We start from the raw sequence: 20297 nt of genomic DNA, 5'->3' as shown, positions 1-20297 counted from the left end.
TTTAATGTTTGGACTCACAGCAGCGCCCCCGAAGCCTCGAATGTACGGTGCATATTTTTTTTTTTTGACACTTGCTTTGGGAATGTAAACGTACGTTTCCCATGGCAATACAGCTCTTTTGAATTTAATTGAATATTAAGTACTGCAACATGCCAGTGAACCCCGAACACTATCAACCACTTAGTCGTCAGTGAACAAGGTACAAATGATCAAAGAAGTGTTTCCATTAGTAAGCAAAGTTCTGAAATGTCGCAAAATATGTAAAATAGGGCAAAGGTTAAAAAATAGCAGAATCCCCCTTTAAGCCAGATGCTTGATTTTCCCTCAGCTAGCTCTCACACACACAAACTGACACACAGAGCCCCCCCACCAGGTGAACAAACAGACCTGAAGAAAGCTACTTAGAGAAGTTCCCTGCCTCCAATTAGCATTAATAGCACTTAAACAGTGGGGGAAATGCATGGGGGTTTGGTATGCTAATCAAAGGGCTGAAGGAGTGATCCTGGGATAAAAGAGAGCACGAAGAATAGGATGAGTGAAACAGAGATAGACAAGGAGGCAGAGGAGAGGGGATAAAGACGGATCAGACAGAAAGAGGCAGAGCGAGGGTGGAAAAGAGCAAAGTCTTCAAAGTCTTCAGGGTGGCCTGAATACTGGGCTGCTTCCTGAGGGACGGACCCCGGCCTCAAACAGCCGGGAACAATCCCCCTATCAGCCACTCTCTGAGACCTTTATTGACTAACAAGCTCGGGGTCATTTTGGTGTTAAACAGATTGAGAGAAAATCAAGTTTCCCCCTCACCTCCTTCAAACAATGAACTCCGCCTGATGGCAAACTTCCCCGAGCAGATCTGCAACAAAACTCTGCTATCGCTCAGTCAATTCGATGACAGCCAGCAGTCGTAAAGGCTGATTAAAAACACTCAACAATGGCCATTAAAGGGCCCTTCTGTGTGTGCAGGTAGAGGTTGTTCCCCTTTCTGTTTCACCGCACCCTCCGCCGGCTCACCTGCAGATAACACGTCTTAATGCAACAGCAAACAGGCCAACGGCGCGCTGGGGCCGAAGTGATTAATGTGTCCGATTAGCAGCCAGCAAACTTATCGCTGAAACGGTCCGAGAGGGCGTGTGGCCTCAGGCCGTCAGCTCATATCTGACTCTTATTGCCCGCAGAAAGACTAATTACACTAATTAATGGGGTCAAACTGATAACTAAGACTATTGTGTACCTGCAGGAGGTGGAGCTGCACTGAAAGGTATTCAAGCATGCACACACTGAGCTTTACCAGCTGTGCTCCCGGAGCTAACATGTTAGCCTGCCATAATAATAATATTTGTAGAATACTTTGTTCATTGTTTGCACACAAGTACTAATGTATATATTTTAACTGGTGTTATTTATGCTATTGGATATTTGCAGATATTCATATCTAAGCAGCGGCTGATAACATTCAATGTTTCTCCTGACGTCACTCGATCCATCGATACCAGCCACCATTAGAGATGGATTTTGACAAAGTAAATAAAATAAATGTGGAGTGCAAGCTATTAAATTTTATACGCTCTTATCATTACACAATAAACTACACCGACGGTTAATCATTTATTAAGTGCATTGAGAAAACAGCAGCCAGGTAACAGGTGATCTCTCATCACCTTGTTTGCTAGCAGAGTTAGCATGCTCTGTTGTGATGCCTGGCTGTGTTAAAGCTACAGGCTTTAATGTGAGTACTCACATATGAAGATTGTGTCAAATACCCATCCTAATAATTCCTAAATGAAGTGATTAATTAATCGTTAAATAAACCTTTCATAACAGAGGGCGTGTTTATGATACTACTGTTCTTTATCAACAGAACATGATAAGGAGAGCGTTGTGACACAGGTGGCCGTCATCACCTCCTCTGATTGACTGATGACTAAAATAATGACCTGGCCAGGTGTTCACAGTTTCTACAGCAGCCTCCTCTTGTGTAAAGTTTCCTGTGTGTGTCTTTGTGTGTCTGACCTCCTCTCAGATGTGTGTGTGCGGTCGCACATCCGAGACCCTCCAGAGCTCGTCCATTCATTCATGCTCTGTTTGGGGTTTAATGTTTGACTTGGCTGCTGACACATCGCTCACATGTGTTCCTGCTGCTGTCAGCTTGTTTGGACTGCGACAGTAAAACGAGGTGAGGTGAGTGCCGGCCCTACCTGAGGTGTGAATCGGCCTCACCCAGCAGAGGGAGAGGCTCACGTACATCACTGTACCAAACAGGACGCTGAAGATACTTCTAATCTAAACATGATTTAAACAGGATTGTGCAAACACCAATCTCAGATTATTGTTTTTTATTTTACACAATTTGAAATAATTTGTTTTCTCCGCCCTCAGATGTTCGTTTGCATCCCAACTCCTGGAACAGACCGCGCCTGTCTAGACTTCCTCGTCCCACGTCCTCTTATCTCCCGTCAGAGTTTATCAACGTGTTCAACATAATGACCAATAAGTGACAGGCCAAACAGAGCGCTGTTTGGGTGCTCAGTATTTAATGAGGGCAATATAAACTTGTGAATATAGGCAGAGCAGGAAGCCAAAGATAAGAGTCATTGAAACAGTGACACGAGGTCAGAGGCGGTGAAAAGCATCATGGGATGTTGGAGCGGCCATTCCTGTGCTGGGATTGGCTTAAAACACAGAAAGTGTTGGTTTCAAAAGACTCTGAAGATATGTTTGTTTGCAGTTGTCAGGGGAGACTTGGCAAAACACAACACACACACACACACACACACACACACACACACACACAGATCAGCCAAATGCTATCAATAAAGCTGCATGTTTGCTTCGGGCTGCAGAGCTGGGAGCCTCGCAGGCTCAACGTTGGCACAGTGAAGTCCAAACAGAGTGAAATGCCATCAGCAGCTCGCCGCCTGCAGGGCTTCAGCCTCGACATGTTTCTGTCTTTAGCTGCTCTAAATAAAGACAAGGAGACACAGATGGCGTCCATCTAATCCTCTGTGTGTAAGACTGTTTTTGACAAAGCCTCGCTCTCAGTGGCATCATCTCAGACAAGACAGAGGACAATCTGCAGCCATTACCGCCACAATGGCCCCTCATCATTTTCACCGCTCTCTGCTAGTTAGAATGATGGATGTGCTGCTGATTGTACAACAACGTTCCTGTTCAGTAGATCAGCCTGTAACATCGCACACACTTACAGCAGCTCGGACACACTGCTTTAACCTAACTCAGCTGCTGAAGTGAATCTGTGCTGCTCCTTAGATGGAGTCACGCGCCTCCGCTCCACTATAGCACGCTGAGAACAAGAGGCCTTGTTGGTGCAGGATGCAAACAGCAGAGCTATAGGACTAATGTATGCACAGTGAAACACACAGAGAGGCTGACATCACTCGTACAGGCCTTCAGAGGCTGCAGTGCTGCTGTGTGAAGAGTTGTTCACAGAACAAAGACAGTCACTGTGAACAGGAGAGCCATCTGTGGCAACACTTCCTATGAGCTCAAAAACAGTCTCCAGAAACGTCCACCGCTCGACCATCCTCTCATACGCACTTATTAACAGTTATTGAGGAGCTGGCAGGGAGCCACCGGAGACCAAAAGTTCTCCTCATCTGAAGGACAAAGTCACTCTGCCTGGCATCAGCCCTCACCCCGCCTCCTTCCTCTTACATGGACCTGTGAATGTTGTTGCTCTCCACAGCAGGAGCGTCACGTTTTGGCTCACAGGCCTGCAGCTTTGGAAAGTGAGCGCTAACGTGTCAGGGTGCTTCCCAAACAGAGAGGACACAACTGTTTATCAGTTTCTGCCTCCTGACTGTCCTCACCTCCTGACCTCCAGGGTGAGACTGGACAAACACAGACTCATGGGACTGGAGCCAGGCTGCTCTCTCCAGCATCACCTTCCCATCATGTCTCTAAATGCACTTAAAGGGGAATTCTGGTATTTTTTAACCCCTCAGAAATGTGATGGCCGCCCCTGCTGGCACTGAGCTGATTTAAATGTCAGTAACAGTCTGCTCTGACCTTAGATTTATATACAGTTTACACTTAATAGTTCACTTAGTTTGACCTATTTTGCACCAGCAAACAGATAAATCATGCACAGTTTATTGAGAATTGTTGGCAGTACATTAGTTCATATTTGTAGTGTGCACAGTTAATAAACTTCTGAACAGTCACAATCTATTTTGTCTATAGTTAAGTTTAAGTGTTTCTTACTTGTTACTTGTTACTACCTACTACTCTCCATGTTTTGCTTCCATTAAAAAGACGTGTGACTAGAAATGTGAACATGCATCAACAGCAGCCTGTAGTGTATTTTGTGACAGTAGCTTTAGTCCACTAACAGATATTATGTACAGTATGGATCTGAACAAACGGACCCCTGGGTCAGCAGCCATCTTTTCTACCCCTGACTTCTTCCATCTTCTCCTCCCACCAGCGCTGCACAGCTTCCACACCACCTCCCTGCTCTGAAATCACTCATGATTTGTCCGTTGATGGAGTTGCACCGCTGCTCTGATGTCACTCAAAATCTCCCTCAAAGCCCATTCCCAGTAACCACGTTACAGCAGAATACATTCTTCCACTGCTCCCTCATTGTCCACTGAGTTTCCTCCTGAAGCAGGGGGTCCCGATTGAATTTTTGCATCGATCTCGTGCAAAAAAAGGGCAAAGAAATCAGATCAGAGGAGTACTAAAAGCTTTGGCCTAAATCAATCAAAATACATGAATAAGTTACTGGTGCCTTGGTATGTTTTAGGGGATATTACCTTAGTTATGCCATTTCTAATATGAAATCAAAAGAAGCATAATGTAGAGTAAAACTTACCATTATTTTCAGTCATATGGCCGTTCTGCACATAATGATATAATGGCTTGTTGCAGTCTCATGCAATAAAGGGGATTCTCGTCTGGCCTTATGGTTTTACATATTTTGTGGTTTAAATGACAAATAGGTACAAATAGTTTAAGAATGTCTCCAGTAGATTGCTTCAGCCAGAAGTCGCTAAACAGGCCGTAATGTTTGCAACTAAACCCTGGGAGCAAACATGCTCGGTCAAAGTGCGTCCACTAAAAGTTCTTGTTGTTTCCACTGACGGGCTCAGATTGTTATTCTAAGTGTGTGACAACATCACAGAAAGGATCCCTACAGAGATAGACCTTTTTGTTACAGAGGAAGATGATTGTTTTAACCACAAACAGACGTTACATCGCTCTCTGCAAACATACCAGACTCCATTCATAAAAACAGCAATTTTACCTTGTGTCTACTGCTGCCTCAATCGGTTAGTTTATTTGTGTTATTGTGACTGTGGTGTTTTTATTAGTTAGTTCAGACTCAACACAGTGTTGGTTTAACACAAAGACTAAAACAAAACACTCCCATGTTCTTTGAAATTATATTAAACACACCTAAACAAAACAATTGAGGCAGCTGTAGACATGAGGTAAAATCAGTGTTTTTGTGAATGGAGTCTGGTGAGGTTGATTTAACAGCCGTTTCTGGTTTTAAAACATCTATCCCTTTAAGAAAAAGGTATATCTCTGTAGGGATCCTTTCTGTAATGTTGTCAGACACTTAGAATAACAATCTGAGCCTGTCAGTGGCAATTAAAACACTTATAGCAAAGCCATCTACTGCAGCGATTCCAAAACATGTGTTTAAATAGGGCTTAGATTTAAATTCCCTTTTTAATGTGTCCAAACAAACAATTGATTTACAAAAAAGAGACGTATCTATTCTATCTTCTCTTAGCACGCCGGTAGAGAGAACTAGTAACCTTGCACAGCCTCCTGTGAATGAGTGTGTACGAGTCGTCCTCCAGCAGCCGACTGGCTCCAGGTCCAACTGTGACAAGGCCCGGACAAATTCCTCACCCCGGTGCCCGAGCACTTAGACGTGTCACGGCCAACTTTGACGGACGACTTTTTGAAAGTAAAGAGATATGCCTCTAACAGCCCTGCAGAGGGGGAAATTCAAGTGTACATGTGTTGAGTACGTCCCATGTCTGAAAATCTTCCCTGACAGCTCGTCTCATTTGTGACAACTTCTTACCCAGCAGGCAGAATTAACTTGCAGATTAAATGTTTGTGACTGGTATTGATTTATAGATTTGAACCAAAGTGAGCCGTGTGCGTGCATGTGTGTCAGTGAGGGTGTGTTCTGATGGCCTGCATTAAAAAGAGTAATAACCTCACAGATGGCGAGGGGCTGGTCCGGAGCAGGCTATGTGATGGAGAACAATCGTTGAGGCTTGATTGCTCAAGGAGCACAAGGCAGAGCTGACAGGGGGAGGGGGGACCCGAATGTGTGTGTGTGTGTGTGTGTGTGTGTGTGTGTGTGTGTGTGTGTGTGTGTGTGTGTGTGAAGTGGGAGGAGGGGGTTGTTTAAGTTTAACTAGGCCACTGCTGCCCATTACAAGGCTGACAATGATGTGGTTTGTCGCGCGCACAGAGTAGATCAAATCAAATTTCATATGCTGCTCCTGGGTTTCATCTATTTGATTCATCATCACCTCAAGTATGTGGGAATCATTTGTATTCTCGCACAGCCGCGCGTTCATGCCTCCCTGCGGGGAGATGATTCAGTATTATATGGATAGGTGCAAAAGTCAGCCAGTGTAAAAGCACAATAAATCCACCTGTCACTTATGCAAAGTGATGTAAATGGGGTCCCTGATTAAGACACAGAGTCATTTAAAAAACAGGGACTGGCAGAACCTTGACACACACATACACACACACACACACACACACACACACACACACAAACTCACACGCTTTGATAGCTCTATGTATCTCCAGCCTTCACACACACACACACACACACACACACACTAAAATCCCCCGCCGCCCTGCGCCTGCCACCAGAGCAGTTTATCAAGTAATTATTGTTTGATTACAGCGTTTCATTATCTGCACTGATTGAGTCACAACCGACGGCAAAGGTCAAGCGCCATTAACGCGCCGCTCCCGAAACATATTTCCACGCCGGCCTGCGTGTTTGCCCTCCCTCGCCTCTGAAAGGGCTAATTGCAAATGCATTTGTTTGAGGAAGAGGAGAGGAGAGGAGACCACCCGCTCCGGTCTCCCACAAGTCCCACTGAGACAGAATATCAATGCAGCCCGAAGCGTTCACACAGCGACACACACACAGATGAAGAAACACACACATGGGAGCAGTTTGGGATCATATCCAAGCATACTTAACAACTGATAGCCATCAAACACACATCCAGCAGCTCTTATTAAACCATTTTGCACAATAAGGAGGTGATTGACTCCTTCTGGTTTTACATATTAATAATGAGTCCTTATGTTCAGCTCAGTCCCTGCATTCACCCACATTTGTAACACATCCTGCATGGGAAACCTAAGCTGCAGGGATTCCTCTTTAATGTATCTGTCATGTTCTCACTGCTCTGAAATAACAGACTGTAGATGTAGCAAAAGTGAAGCCTCCCTTTGGTTTGTGGACTGATGTTTTTAAGCTCTGACTTTGTCTTTCGCAACCTTGTTTTTTTGCCAGAGTCAGAAGTGACCATTTCTGGACGAGAGGGTGGAGGCAGAGAGGAGCAGGAGGCAGAGTGATCAGCTAATGCTAATGCTAGCTTGGTAAGCAAGGTGCTTCCATAATTCAAAGTAACTGGGATATAAATTGGGTTGCTAATTTTGGCGTGCGGAAAAAAATGGCTTTAAATGTACTTAGTGAAAGAAGGATAACACAAGTTTCTCTTTTAGTGAAAATACTGAAGAAGATATTTTTCCTAAATCCTCCCCTGCTTTACGGTTCTGTCCGGACAACGTCGGACAGAAGCAGTAGTGTTGTGTTGTGCTGTAGAAGTGTGAACACTCGTGTCAAACAAAGCAGTGTGTGATATAAAAATGGCTCCCTACCTGGGAGGGAAAGAGATCTCCAGTTCGTGCAGCCGATCCTTGAACACCGACAGCTCTCTGTCGTACTCTAAAAGCTGTGGAGACAAAAAAACCCATTATATGAATGAGGACAAAAAGGAGTTTGAATTTAAACTAATCTTTTAATTTTTCACAAAGGGAAAGAGCCTGAATGCTCTTTTTCCGCTCTGCTCTGCATTCATACATTAAACACACAACAGTACTAACAGCTACCCCTGTAGGCCTCTGAGCAGTTACAGGTCCTGCTGACGTTTTTCTGATATCACTTGATCCAAAAGCAACAAACTGTGTGTATTCAGGTTTCAAACTTCTAAGATGTGCACAGGTTTTTCACAATATGCCAAAACAATACATGAAAACACAGAAAGGTCCTTTTTGTTTGCTAGTTAGAGCCATTTTTCTTTACCAGAAACAGCAGTTACATTGCTGTTTTCACAGCCACCAGACTCCATTGACGAAAACATTAATTTTACATCACAGAACACAGGAGCTGCTGGTACTGCTGCCTCGACGGAGCTCTTTGTTTGTGCTATTGTGTTGTTGTTTTTTGCAACCAGGCTAACCCTTTAAAACACCAAAGTCACACATCAGTGCAAACAAACAAACCTATAATGGCTGCAGTAGAACAGCAACTACTATGATCCACCAGGTAAAATGACTGATTTTGTGAATGGAGTCTGGTATGTGTGCAGAGAGCGATGTAACGCCTGTTTCTGGCTAAAAAATCATCTTCCTCTGTAACAAAAAGGTCTATCTCCATAGGGATCCTTTCTGTGATGTTGTCAGACATTTGGAATAACAATCTGAGCCTGTCAGTGGAAACAACAAGAACATTTAGTGGACGCACTTTGATCCATCAAGGATTATGTTGCAGCCATTACAGCCAGTTTTGAGGCTGCTGGCTAAAGCAACTGGAGCAATTCCAAAACTTTTTACTGCTTTATTTTAGGACTTAAATTTAAAAATACTCTTTAACTTCACCCAAAAGTAAATACAGTTCTATCATCAGGCCTCAGTCTGAGTGAGCAGCAGTTTGGTATAAACCGAACGAGAGTGTAGGAGAGAAGAGCAAGCGGCCATCTTGGATGTACTTCCATGTTCCCCAGCAGTTGACCAATTGTGTGTGCGTGTTCGTGTGTTACTCGCCCTGTCCTACTGGGGGTCTCTCTCTCCACAGTGACAGTGCATCCACACACTCTTCATCAATCATGTCTCCTCACCCAGCTGTACTCACTCACTAGAGTGTACACACACACGTCCCCCAATTTCCCCCCTTTCACAAAACCCATAAATCATTAGTGAGAAGTGCAATTAGCGGCTCCTTGTACACATTAATTATCTGCGAGATGAACAGGTAGCTCGGGCACCTGCATGACTGCCTCCCTGAGAGACTGACAGCGACGTTCCCCGGCAACCCTGAGGACCCCGCACTAGCCCCGCCCCTTTCCATTCAGACAGGAAGACGTGGCGATGAAGGGGAGACATGTTTGTTTGGTGGTAAATTGGGCTATTGTACATGTTTCAAACAGCGGGCTACAATCACGGCCTGATGAAGACCTCATTCTATCCGCTACCAGCCTGACAGCGGTTGTATCGCAGCTTAATGACATTACATTGGTGTATTACATGCAGGATATGTTGATGGCTACATGATGAAATATCAGCGGTGCACAGTTTCGGAAGGAGGGAAGTGGACGTCTTATGAATATTATTAAACCAGTAACTACAGTCCTCCATCTACACTGACACATGCATGCTGTCCATGTCCGACTGTTTGTCTTACAGCTCTGTCGACTACACGTGTCTGCACTGTGTGTGTGTGTGTGTGTGTGTGTGTGTGTGTGTGTGTGTGCGTGTGTGATTATGTGTCAGTGGTGTAGAACAGTGGCCATTACTTGCAGGCAGAATGTGTGTGTGTGTGTGTGTGTGTGTGTGTGTGTGTGTTTGGGGAGGGGGGCTCACAGACAGTCTCCGAGGTTCAGGAGGGCAGATGTGCTGCATTCATCAAACTCACAGAGCCGGGGTCACAGGAGAGACTCACACACTGTGGATGAGGGATGGCTGAGCAGGGGATGCAACCCCACGCTCCACTGTACACCCCGTCCCACCGTCCACACACTGAGACCTTCCTCCTGTGTGAGTGTGCGTGTGTGTGTGTGTGTGTGTGTGTGTGTGTGTAAGTTATACCCTGACTTTATGCTGGCTATTTGAGGGTGATAGGAACATTAGTGAGTCCAAATTTATTTGGAAATCATAATTCATAAATATAGCTCATGGTTGATTTCTAACTGCCCGATCCAAACTTTGTTCCATGCATGTGCAAAAAAGGTGACTACTTCCTGTTAGAGGGATTAAATAATGTTTTAGTTGAGATGCAGAAATTATTTTCTTACTTTATAATTTCATGTCAGACACACAGCGCTAATTTTCTCATTCATTAAGAGAAGAAGCCGGGCAACTTTCTTTGCTTGAATAAAGTGATCGTAAAAAAACCCAAATAAAAACGTCATTATTCAGGCAGTTTTGAAAAGATAAATATATATCCATTTATATTTTCCAAGTATAAAAAAATATTTGTAGGAGCCAATTTTGTGTGAATAATGGACTGATTCACTTTGACCACAAGGGTGTGTATTGTGTTGGTCCAATTGGTCACATGACGAGGTCACAGGGAAATAGGAAGTCAGTTGGGCATAGGTGGAGGGAACACACGGTTCTTACCGTGACGCAAGCACGTAAGACGCAACAGGTAACGCAAGATCACTGCGTTGGCGAGGGAACATCATTTATCATCATTCTCATCTCATCGAATCGGTAATCACGTCTGTCTGTGTCAACATCCTGTAACACATGGAGCGTCGTCCATTCTGGACAGTTTTGGGACACACCTATGCAAATGACTAAAGTGAGAACATTGAATAGTCACAGTATTTTAGCTTTAGAGCTAATATTGGGAACTGTACATCAACCTCATAAGAAGTTAAACAAACTACATAGCCTTGCAGCAGGTCATTACCTGCAGCATTTAGATGGACCCTGCTACATTTTACAGCTTCGAAGTAGATAAAAACGTTTTTGCACTTATTTTCCATTATTTGTAGTTAGGAGAGAGTGGAAAAATAAACAAAAATCTCTTTAAACACTCAGTATTCCTTTTTACAGCTGCATGCACACGGCTCCAACGAGTGGGAAATTCAAAAGCTTTAAAGGCCTGTCGTGGTAGCTGCCGTCATGAGGCTGTGACTGAACGACAGGGTTTGGGGGAGGCATTTAGCGAGCGGCCATCTGCGCATACATTGGCTAGCAATACGTTTTATTATTTTATTTATTTTTCAAGATAATTTTTTGGGCTTTTTATGCCTTTATTTCAGAGAGAGGACAGCGGATAGTGGCGGAACTGGGGGAAGAGAGAGTGGGGATGACACGCGGCAAAGGGACGAGGGCGGGAGGTGAACCCGGGGCCGCCGCATCGAGGACTGTAGCCTCTGTGTGTGGTCACCGATTTAACCACTGAGCCAAATCGGCGCCCTGTAGTTGTTGTTGTTGTTTTTTTGTTGTTTTTTTTACAATAAACAAACAATGTCATAATTTCAATACATTTATAAGGAATTTTTGGCAATGTGTCATGAGAGCACCATTTTAAATGAATGAATGTGTCAATCTTACGTTAGCAGCATGACTTCTGATAAACATTTCTGTTAGTAATATATATTATTAATTAGTTAATCAGTCTATACACAGATATATCAGCAGTAAGCTAATATCGGTTGATCGGTTAAATGTTCACAGGTGTGAAGCTGTTTGTTTGAGTTAAGCAGCTCAGATTAGAAGTGTGTGACACAGTTTACACAGATGAGCAACATATGGCTGTGTGTGTCTGCAGTGTGTGTGTTCTTAAGTGAGTGTTGAGTAATTCATCCAGGTGAGTAAAAACCCCACAGCTACACATTTCACACCACATTTCATCCCAGGTCAATTACGCATAATGCTGCGCTGCTGTGCTGGGTCAGTGGTTTAAAAAAACAGCTTCTATTGGCTCAAGGCCGCGTGACATTATAACGTTTGTCAGGGAGGAGTGACCTTGGGAGTTTAGGAGGAGGAGGAGGAGGAGGTGATGCAGCTTCACAGAGGGGTAAAGATGAAGAGGTGTCTGGGTAAGAACTACCCTATCACGGGCTCACATTCTGACTCTGCTTGGATGATCAGCGCGCTCTTAAATCAGAGGGGGGGTGATGGTTAAGAGGCAGGAAGTTGAGGGGGGTAAAAAGAGGGAATACGAGGTCCTCGGCCCCCCGACTGCCCCTCTCACTGAGCTGCCGGCGTGTCCACCACCTGTAATTGTGCTTTGATTTACGCCTTGTCAAATATCCCCTGTGACAACACCTGCTGCCATTAAAAGCCATCAATAAATGTTGGGGTGAGAGGTCATTTAATTTGATTTTTACACCTCACACTTGGCTTTCATTGCAGGGGCCATATTTTTCCTCCTTTTTATGAGATCTTCATTATTTTGTGTGGAAAAGCGATAAACTGTCACTGACAGGGGGAGGGGAGGGGGGGTCGATGGGTGAAGAGAGGGGCAAACAAAACACAACACAGTAGCACACGGCAACAAGCTCACGCGTCGGCGTTAAATAGATGCAGAGAGGAAGACAAGGATGATATTTCCAAAACGTTCTCTCTTTAAACTCATCAAATAATGTTGCTCAGCAGCTTTGCTTCAAAATGTGACAAAGTAGGAACACCTCTCAACATTAACACTACGTGAACGTGAGATGCAGTCTGCTCATGAACAGTAGGGGCAGTGTAGAGGCAGAGGGGATGTGACAGGAAGTTCTGAAGACAAGCTGATAGACCAAGTCCACAATTTTCCACAGCTGTACGATGTGTCGTGACAAACATGCCTGTCAAACAGCTGCAGGCAGATAAGTTCTGTTTTGGAAGTCGACGTGGAAACCTGCAAAAACTAAATGGGAACAAGTCCGGGAGCGTTACGTCTGTGCATGGAGGAACATGTTGGAGAGACGGAGCGGGGACGGAGCAGACGGTGTGTTCTGTTCACCACTCATCAGTCGCCTGAGCTGGCTGCAGAGTTTGGTCTCTGAGAATTCAGAGTGAACATCACAGTAACCTCCTCGAGTGTCTCCATGTCTGTTGTTTACATCCCGCACATACAGTAGCTGCATACGGCCTGAGCTCTCTGGTGCCCTCTAGAGGTATCCTCCAGTAACACATGTAGTGCAGAGACAAGTATGTGAACAATGACGTCCATGATGCAGCCGGTTGTGTGCACGAATGTTAAAAACATGAAAAGATCCCAGTTTGTTTATGTTAATGCACTAAAACATCTTGTTTATGTTTGGGTACCAAGACGACTTCTTATTTGTTGATACCAAAAGAGCTCGGTCGGGTTTAGGCATCAAAACAACTTGGTTAGCTTTTGATTTCACACAGGAAACGAACCCTGGTCTCCTGAAACTTGTGTTTATTTGACCCATTCACCTCCCTGACCATCGCCTCAAGCAGACTTTCATAGACGTGATATACATCATCTGATTAAACAACAAGCCTGAGCACAGCGTCCAGAAATGCTGATGTTTCATGCCATGTTCAGAAAAGGTAAAGCTTTCAGAAGGAGGAGAAACTTCCACAACAAGGCCACAATTCTCTCTACTGAGATGCAGATGAGAAGAGCTAGTTAACGTCTGTGAAAAGCTTGAATATAGTCTTATAATTAAGCTCTATCAGTCCAGCGGGGTCCGGTTGTACTGTTTGCCAGCAAGGCTGTGGTCCGGTCATACTTTCCTGAACACTTTAGACCACAGAGGAGCGAAACAAAGAGACAGCAGGGACTCAATACAGCATCCGTTTAAATAAAGGTCACATTTCATTCAGTATTACTCGTGTTGCCTCGAAAAGCTTTGACAGGTAAAATATGAAGAAACTTGAGACGACGTTTGTTCTTTATTCTTTCACGTCCGCTCATGTTTAAAATGTCTCCGAGCCTCTGAGTAATGCTGAGGACGACGCCGCCGGCATGACAAGCAGAGGAGGCCAGACAGGAAGGTTCATCACTTACTACAGCGAGTACACAAACACACCTCCTCCCCGCTCCCCCATCTGCCGACACCACACTGATAAAGTTACAATAAAGAGATACTGAAACAAAATCAATGTGGACGGAGGAGGGGGACGGCCTCGCGGGTGTGTGCTCATCTACAGGCGCACAGCACAAACATGCACAGTACGCATGCGTACGCATGCGTCCACACACACACACACACACACACACACACACACACACACACACACACACATCACGCTCCTCCCATCCCTCCACCGGAGCAAGGCCCCGCGCTGCCCCTTGACGCCACGAGTGCCCGGAAAATTTAATCTTCCCAAATACTCATCAGGGCTCTCCATCGTCCCGCCGTGACAGCGCCGGGGATAATTAATTATACAATTTCGATGGGAATATCGACTAAACAAACCTATTAATCATAGCAAAAGTCAATAGGCATGGACACATTCAATCATGTCCCGGCCAATGATTACTCCTCTCAAAATACAATAATTATTTTCTAGAGCTGCCTCGAATTAAATTTCTGTCAAGCCGGTACAAGTCTTGCAGTTGATGAAGGATGCGATGGATTTTTTCTCCCCCTCTCCCGGTGGAGGAGTGTGAGGAGGGACATTTATCCTTTTGGAAAGGTAGTTTGTTTTATAAGGATCATAACATGGTGTGTTTAACTAGACCATGACCATCAGATTATCTCTGATGCCCCCATTATGTCATCCATCTTGTCTGGCTCAGTGACGGAGGAGGAGGAGGAGGAGGAGGAGGAGGAGGAGGAAATCTGGAGGGGAACATCAGCCTCCTACAGATACAGTTTCTGCACATTTCTGCTGTTCAGATTCAAAGATTCTCTCATGTCCAAGAGAACAACGGGAAGGTCGACATCGGAGTTGTTCAAATTCTTTGAAGGGGAATTCCTGTATTTTTAAACCCGGCCTCTATTTGTTTTCTATTTTGGGTGTCTGACTGTAACGTTACCTCTATTAGCAAATTTTCATGATCAAAGTGCGTCCACTAAAAGTTCTTGTTGTTTCCACTGACAGGCTCAGATTGTTATTCTGTGTGACAACATTACAGAAAGGATCCCGACAGAGGAACAGCGGTTGTAGTAACGTGTTACACTTACTCCGTTACATGTACTTGAGTAATTAAAAAAAACAATTGTACTTCTAAGAGTTCTTGTTTTGTTAAAAACGTTTTACTCTCACTCGAGTAAATGTGCGATAAAAATGAAGTTCTTCAACTGCGTTATATCGGGCTACACACGTCTCACTCCTTTTACTGACACCAGTTTGGATTAGGGGAGAGTGGGCATGTTTGTGGGCAAATGTGCACACAGTTTGCTATTTAAGCTACATTCATGAAACAGCCCTCATTTCTTTCTGGCAGTGATGCAGAGAAACACATAGGAGAAGGGCTGAGTGATATTGAGGCCTGCACATTGGTGCACTTTGGTTTGAAAATAAACATTTGAGTTTAATGACAACATGTCAAACTAACGATCTGGGTCAGATGACCGCCTACCAAATGATGAAAAACACGTCAGTGATGTGGAAAAACATTTATGGAATATTGTTACAGTTAGAAAAGATGTTTTAAAATAAGTGAACGTTAGTTACTGTTACGAGTTTGTAAAATGCATGGTAAGATTTAATTTAACTGGAATATGATTGACGATCGTCTTTTCTGTTGTTACAACATATTGATGAAATAAACTGCATCTAATGAAGTTACTCACTACTTGAGTATTATTTTTTACGTGATACTTTCTTACTCTTCCTCAAGAACTTATCTCTATAGCTACTTACTCCTACTTGAGTAAATATGATTATAAAGTAACAGTACTTTAACTTGAGTACCGTTTTTGGTTACTCTACCAACAACTGAAGAGGAAGATGCTTAATTAAATCCAGAAACAGTCGTAATATCGTGTTTTTCAAGGCTGCCAGACTCCACTGACAAAACAGTGATTTTACCTCGCAGAACAAGGGAGTGCCACTGCTTCAAACTGTTGGTTTGTTTGTGTTATTGTGTGATCTTGGTTTCATAATAATTGGTTCAGATCCAACAAATAATTTGTGTTTTGTACAATAACACAAACAAACTTACCAATCAAGGCAGCAGTAGAGCAGCAACTCCTGTATTCTGAAAGGTTAAATGACTGTTTTTGTCAATGGAGTCTGGTGGCAGCAACATGTACTTTGGACATACTGTATGTTTAGGAACATTTTCCCTTAAACAATTTTCAACTGGTGGATCAAACAGGTGTTGGGTAAGCATTGTGTAACCTCAGTGAAGGGCTAGAAAATTATGATGCAGAACACAGTAAATTTACGAGATGATCTAACAGTCAAGAAAACCCATTCACCTTCAGTCTACAGAAACCTTAAGGGGGAGGTTGCGATGCATTCAGAACACAAACAGACATCAGAGCAACGCTGAAAAAGAACAAACTTCTCCTTCACAGTACAGATCGAACAAAGCGTGTATTTGTTTACACACATGCATGTGCCTGAAATCACCCCGACTATCTGCCAATCATTTGGTTCAGGCATTTAAAGGTGTTTAAAAATACATGCAAGCAAAGTTTCCTATAACATAATTTACATATAAAGTTTGATGCATGCTGTAAAAAGAAATGCATGTTATCGCACATATACACTCCGAGGCTGTGAGGTGAAGTTAGGAGTGATACAGAACTACAGCGCTATAAATAATATATGTTTGCTTGGATTCAAAAGATTAAGAGACATCATCAAATGGATCAATTATACTTAAATTAACTTCATCAACAAACATAAACTCTGTGCTTCAGTGTGCCGCACAAGCAGCTTCACAAGTGTGTGTGTGTGTGTGTGTTTGTGTCTTTCATGAGGTTTTTAACAGGCTTCAACTTTAAACACCTTAATGTAATAAACAGCCTTATAAAGTGGAAGTGTGCGCCGAGTGTTTTTCCTCTGCAGGCATCTAACACTCAACTCATCTGCACTCAGTCTCATTTATAAGTTGTTCTGAAGACATGTAGCCGCTCAGCAGAGACAAACAGAGCGTGTGTCAGACTGAAGTGATATAAAGGCATCTATTAAAGCATCTGCATGACTCGGGTCAGCAAAGACCCGTTTGGACATGAGCTTTTTAACTTGTGTTCAGATATAAAGACCTCAAATCAAATGTAGTTGCTGCTACGAATCTTTGGACTTTCTTGTGCTCTGTGCCTTTCACAAATTATCAGTGTGAATTGTTGTAAAAGGCAGCCATTGTACAGTGGAGAAAAAGTGAATGTATCAATAATAAAAAGAAATGGGACAGTAGATGGATATATAAAGGGGTTAGGAGGCAGAGGGGTGACTTACTGAGGTCCCATTGTTTTCCCGGAACACGTCCTGGTTGACGTAACTAAAAAGCTTCTTTTCAAGTTGAAGAACAACCTGAGAGAGAAACAGAGCTCTGATTAATACCAGCGTTAATGTGAAGTGCACTGTGTAATTAGAGCGCTAATGAACAGCAGTGTGCTGCAGTGGCGGGAGGCTCTGTTAATTCTACACCGCTTTATACTGCATGTTAACACAGCCTGGAATACCTCAAGGCACGGCATGTATGACAAATACATAGCAGTAGGACATAATGACTATATGTAGGTATGCAAAGAGTTTGATTTCCAGCTGTATAATTTTACAAAGTCCTTATTAAATGAAAAGAAATATAAAGAAGCTATGAGAGCTATTTTGACTCACAGGCACATAGCATGCATATTGCATTAGTCAGCTTCAGTTGCTCTACAACTGTAATTCCTATAGATTTAAACCTTGGCCCTATTTTAACATATTTTAGGGTCTGAATGATGATAATAGACAAAAATGTTTGTTCCAGTGGATTTCTTCAGGATCTACAGGCTGTAATGGCTGCAACATAATCCTTGATGGATCAAAGGTCGTCCACTAAAAGTTCTTGTAGTTTCCACTGATAGGCTCAGATTGTTATTCTAAGTGTGTGACAACATCACAGAAAGGATCCCTACAGAGATAGACCTTTTTGTTACAGAGGAAGATGATTTTTTTTAATCACTCTCATCGCACTCTTCAAATACACCAGACTCCATTGAGAAAAACACTGATTTTAGCTCACAGGACACAGGAGGCGATGGTCTATCGCTGCCAATTAGTCACTCAGTTTGTTTCTTTTTGATTGACATCAGTGTTTAAAATGGTTAGCTCAGATCAGACATAATATTCATGTAATCGATAATATAAATAATAAACTAACCGATCAAGGCAACAGAGCACTAGCAACTCCTCTGTTCTGTGAAGTAAAATTAGTGTTTTACTCTATAGAGTCTGGTGGCTTTGAAGAGAGCGACGTAGCAGCTGTTTCCGATTTCTCTTTAGTGATCTTTTCTGATATAACAATTCGATTAAATAAGATGGACCACTGAGGTTTACATTAAAGTCATTACAGCCTGTTTCACAACATTTTGTACACATTAGTCCTTCAGACTCCAGAATATGTTCTTAAGTATCTTTACAAAAAGGTGTTGGGATAACAATCTGATTTAAACAAGTTGATGCTGTAACTGGCAGCATTAAGGTAATGTAGTTTACCTTTCGGTCATTATCACTCTCCCGGAATATTAGCTTGTCGACTTCGTTGGTGTCTGCGGCTCGGACCGTCTGCATGGTGGCCGTGGAGCAGAGCGTCTGCAGGAGAGAGAGGGAGAGGATGATCACAAAGATACGAAGGAGGAGGAAAAGAATATCGCGATTTATTTTACTTTATTAACACAGAAGAAGTGTATTACAGCATGGTTTCATCACAGACTCTCATTTTGTTTCTAATGCTTTGATGTCAAACTGCAGGCCTTGCAGCAAACATTATGCACTCCACTGCGGTGCATTTGAATGAGTGTCCCACCTCACTGTCTCTTCTCTTTATCTGCCTCTATGTACTGACCCCATGGACTGTGTGCATGGTTAAATTCCCCTTTGTGGACTCTTTTAACAATTAGTTAAACATTCGACCATCTGTGTTTGAAGACAGTTGAATGAGGTAATCCCTCAGCCAGTGGTTCCCATCCCACACGGCAGAGAGCGGCCGAGCTGATTGAAATTCAAAGCACAGATTAGATAATCGGGTCAAGCCAATATAGCGAGCAGAAAAAGGCCCTTTAGACTGAAATGTCACAAATCAGTCCGAAGAAACGGCACAGCAGATTAGAACAAACACCGAGCCCTGAGAGAAAGTGGAACAACTCTCTGCAGCCCCCCCACCTCTCTGCCTCACCCCCATTCCTTCATGCTCCCACCCCCCCCTCCGCTCCCCAGAAGCAACTTTCTAAAGCCCTAACAAATCGCTCCATCTTTCACTCATTTAGGCCATCCAAATGCAGGGTCAATATGGTCCCCTGGCAGCCAAATGCTAATGCGCTTAAGTGCGCTTAAGCAGCTTTGTGCAATGAATAGGCCAAAGAAGGAGCTAGTGAGAAGGGCAAGAGATACTTTCCCTGTCAAAAAGTCATTGTAGCTGCAGCCACACAAAGTCAGTTTTTGCACTTTTGATTAGCGAACAGCAACAAATGTGCTCACACTGTTCAGTCAAAACATTTTTTGTTCATCTCAGATACAAGTGACAAAAAGTACGACTCTTCCAGACGATCTAGTGAGGTTTGATGACCTACAATATGTCTGTTTTAACATGAATCTAATGTTTTTATATATTCTTAAAGCATCAGCGATTTGTAATTCTTCCGTGCGAGCTTCTTTCTTTGCAAAATCAGAAGTCAGTCAAGCAGAAAACCCCGATTAGAGACTCTCTGCTCACTGACACAACAAGATCAATATCTAAAGGACAGAAGCAGCCACTCCATCAAGAAATACATGAATACTTCCTCTACATTTGGCAGCGGTACACCTTCATAAACAGACAAGAGATGGTACGACAGGGAGTAGACTGCGATGACTTCATTCACTGAGATAATTGAACCACAGGTTTCATGTTAGCTTTTACTTCAGTGCCAAGACTGTCCCTGCAGGGAAGGTTCAATTATGGGAATAAAAGACAATTAGCTAATGCCGCCTGTTCTTGTGGGAAAAATGTCTCTTCCCCGAACAATTACAATCTGGATGAATTTTACTTTTTTAGCTTCAGGGAAACTAACGATTCCTGCCGCAGATTTTATATTTGGTAAATTACAAGAGCGACAAGGAAGCTGAGGATAATTTATTTAACCCTGTGAAAACCAACCAGCTGATGGAGGCTGCTGGAGATTGGCCTTTGCAAAATCTTCTTTAAATTGATTTAAAATAAAAAC

General features: G+C 43.3%; 1 protein-coding gene across 2 annotated transcripts in view; it reads right to left on the bottom strand.

Moving 5' to 3' along the window:
- LOC138589011 (inositol polyphosphate-5-phosphatase A) overlaps positions 1–20297 on the bottom strand; it is a 177762-nt gene that overhangs the window by 11863 nt on the left and 145602 nt on the right. For both annotated transcript variants that reach the window (XM_069659282.1, XM_069659281.1), the window contains exons 10-12: positions 18592–18687; positions 17347–17421; positions 7900–7973 (exon numbers count right to left, since the gene is read on the bottom strand). In XM_069659282.1, the coding sequence (XP_069515383.1) occupies positions 7900–7973; positions 17347–17421; positions 18592–18687 (245 nt within the window). The remainder of the gene's footprint in view (positions 1–7899; positions 7974–17346; positions 17422–18591; positions 18688–20297) is intronic.

The sequence above is a fragment of the Semicossyphus pulcher genome, unplaced genomic scaffold (genome assembly GCF_022749685.1).
Source record: "Semicossyphus pulcher isolate SPU_LCO1_2020_fin unplaced genomic scaffold, fSemPul1.0.p SCAF_12, whole genome shotgun sequence".
NCBI lineage: Eukaryota > Metazoa > Chordata > Actinopteri > Labriformes > Labridae > Semicossyphus > Semicossyphus pulcher.
This window is presented reverse-complemented; position numbering and strand designations above follow the sequence as displayed.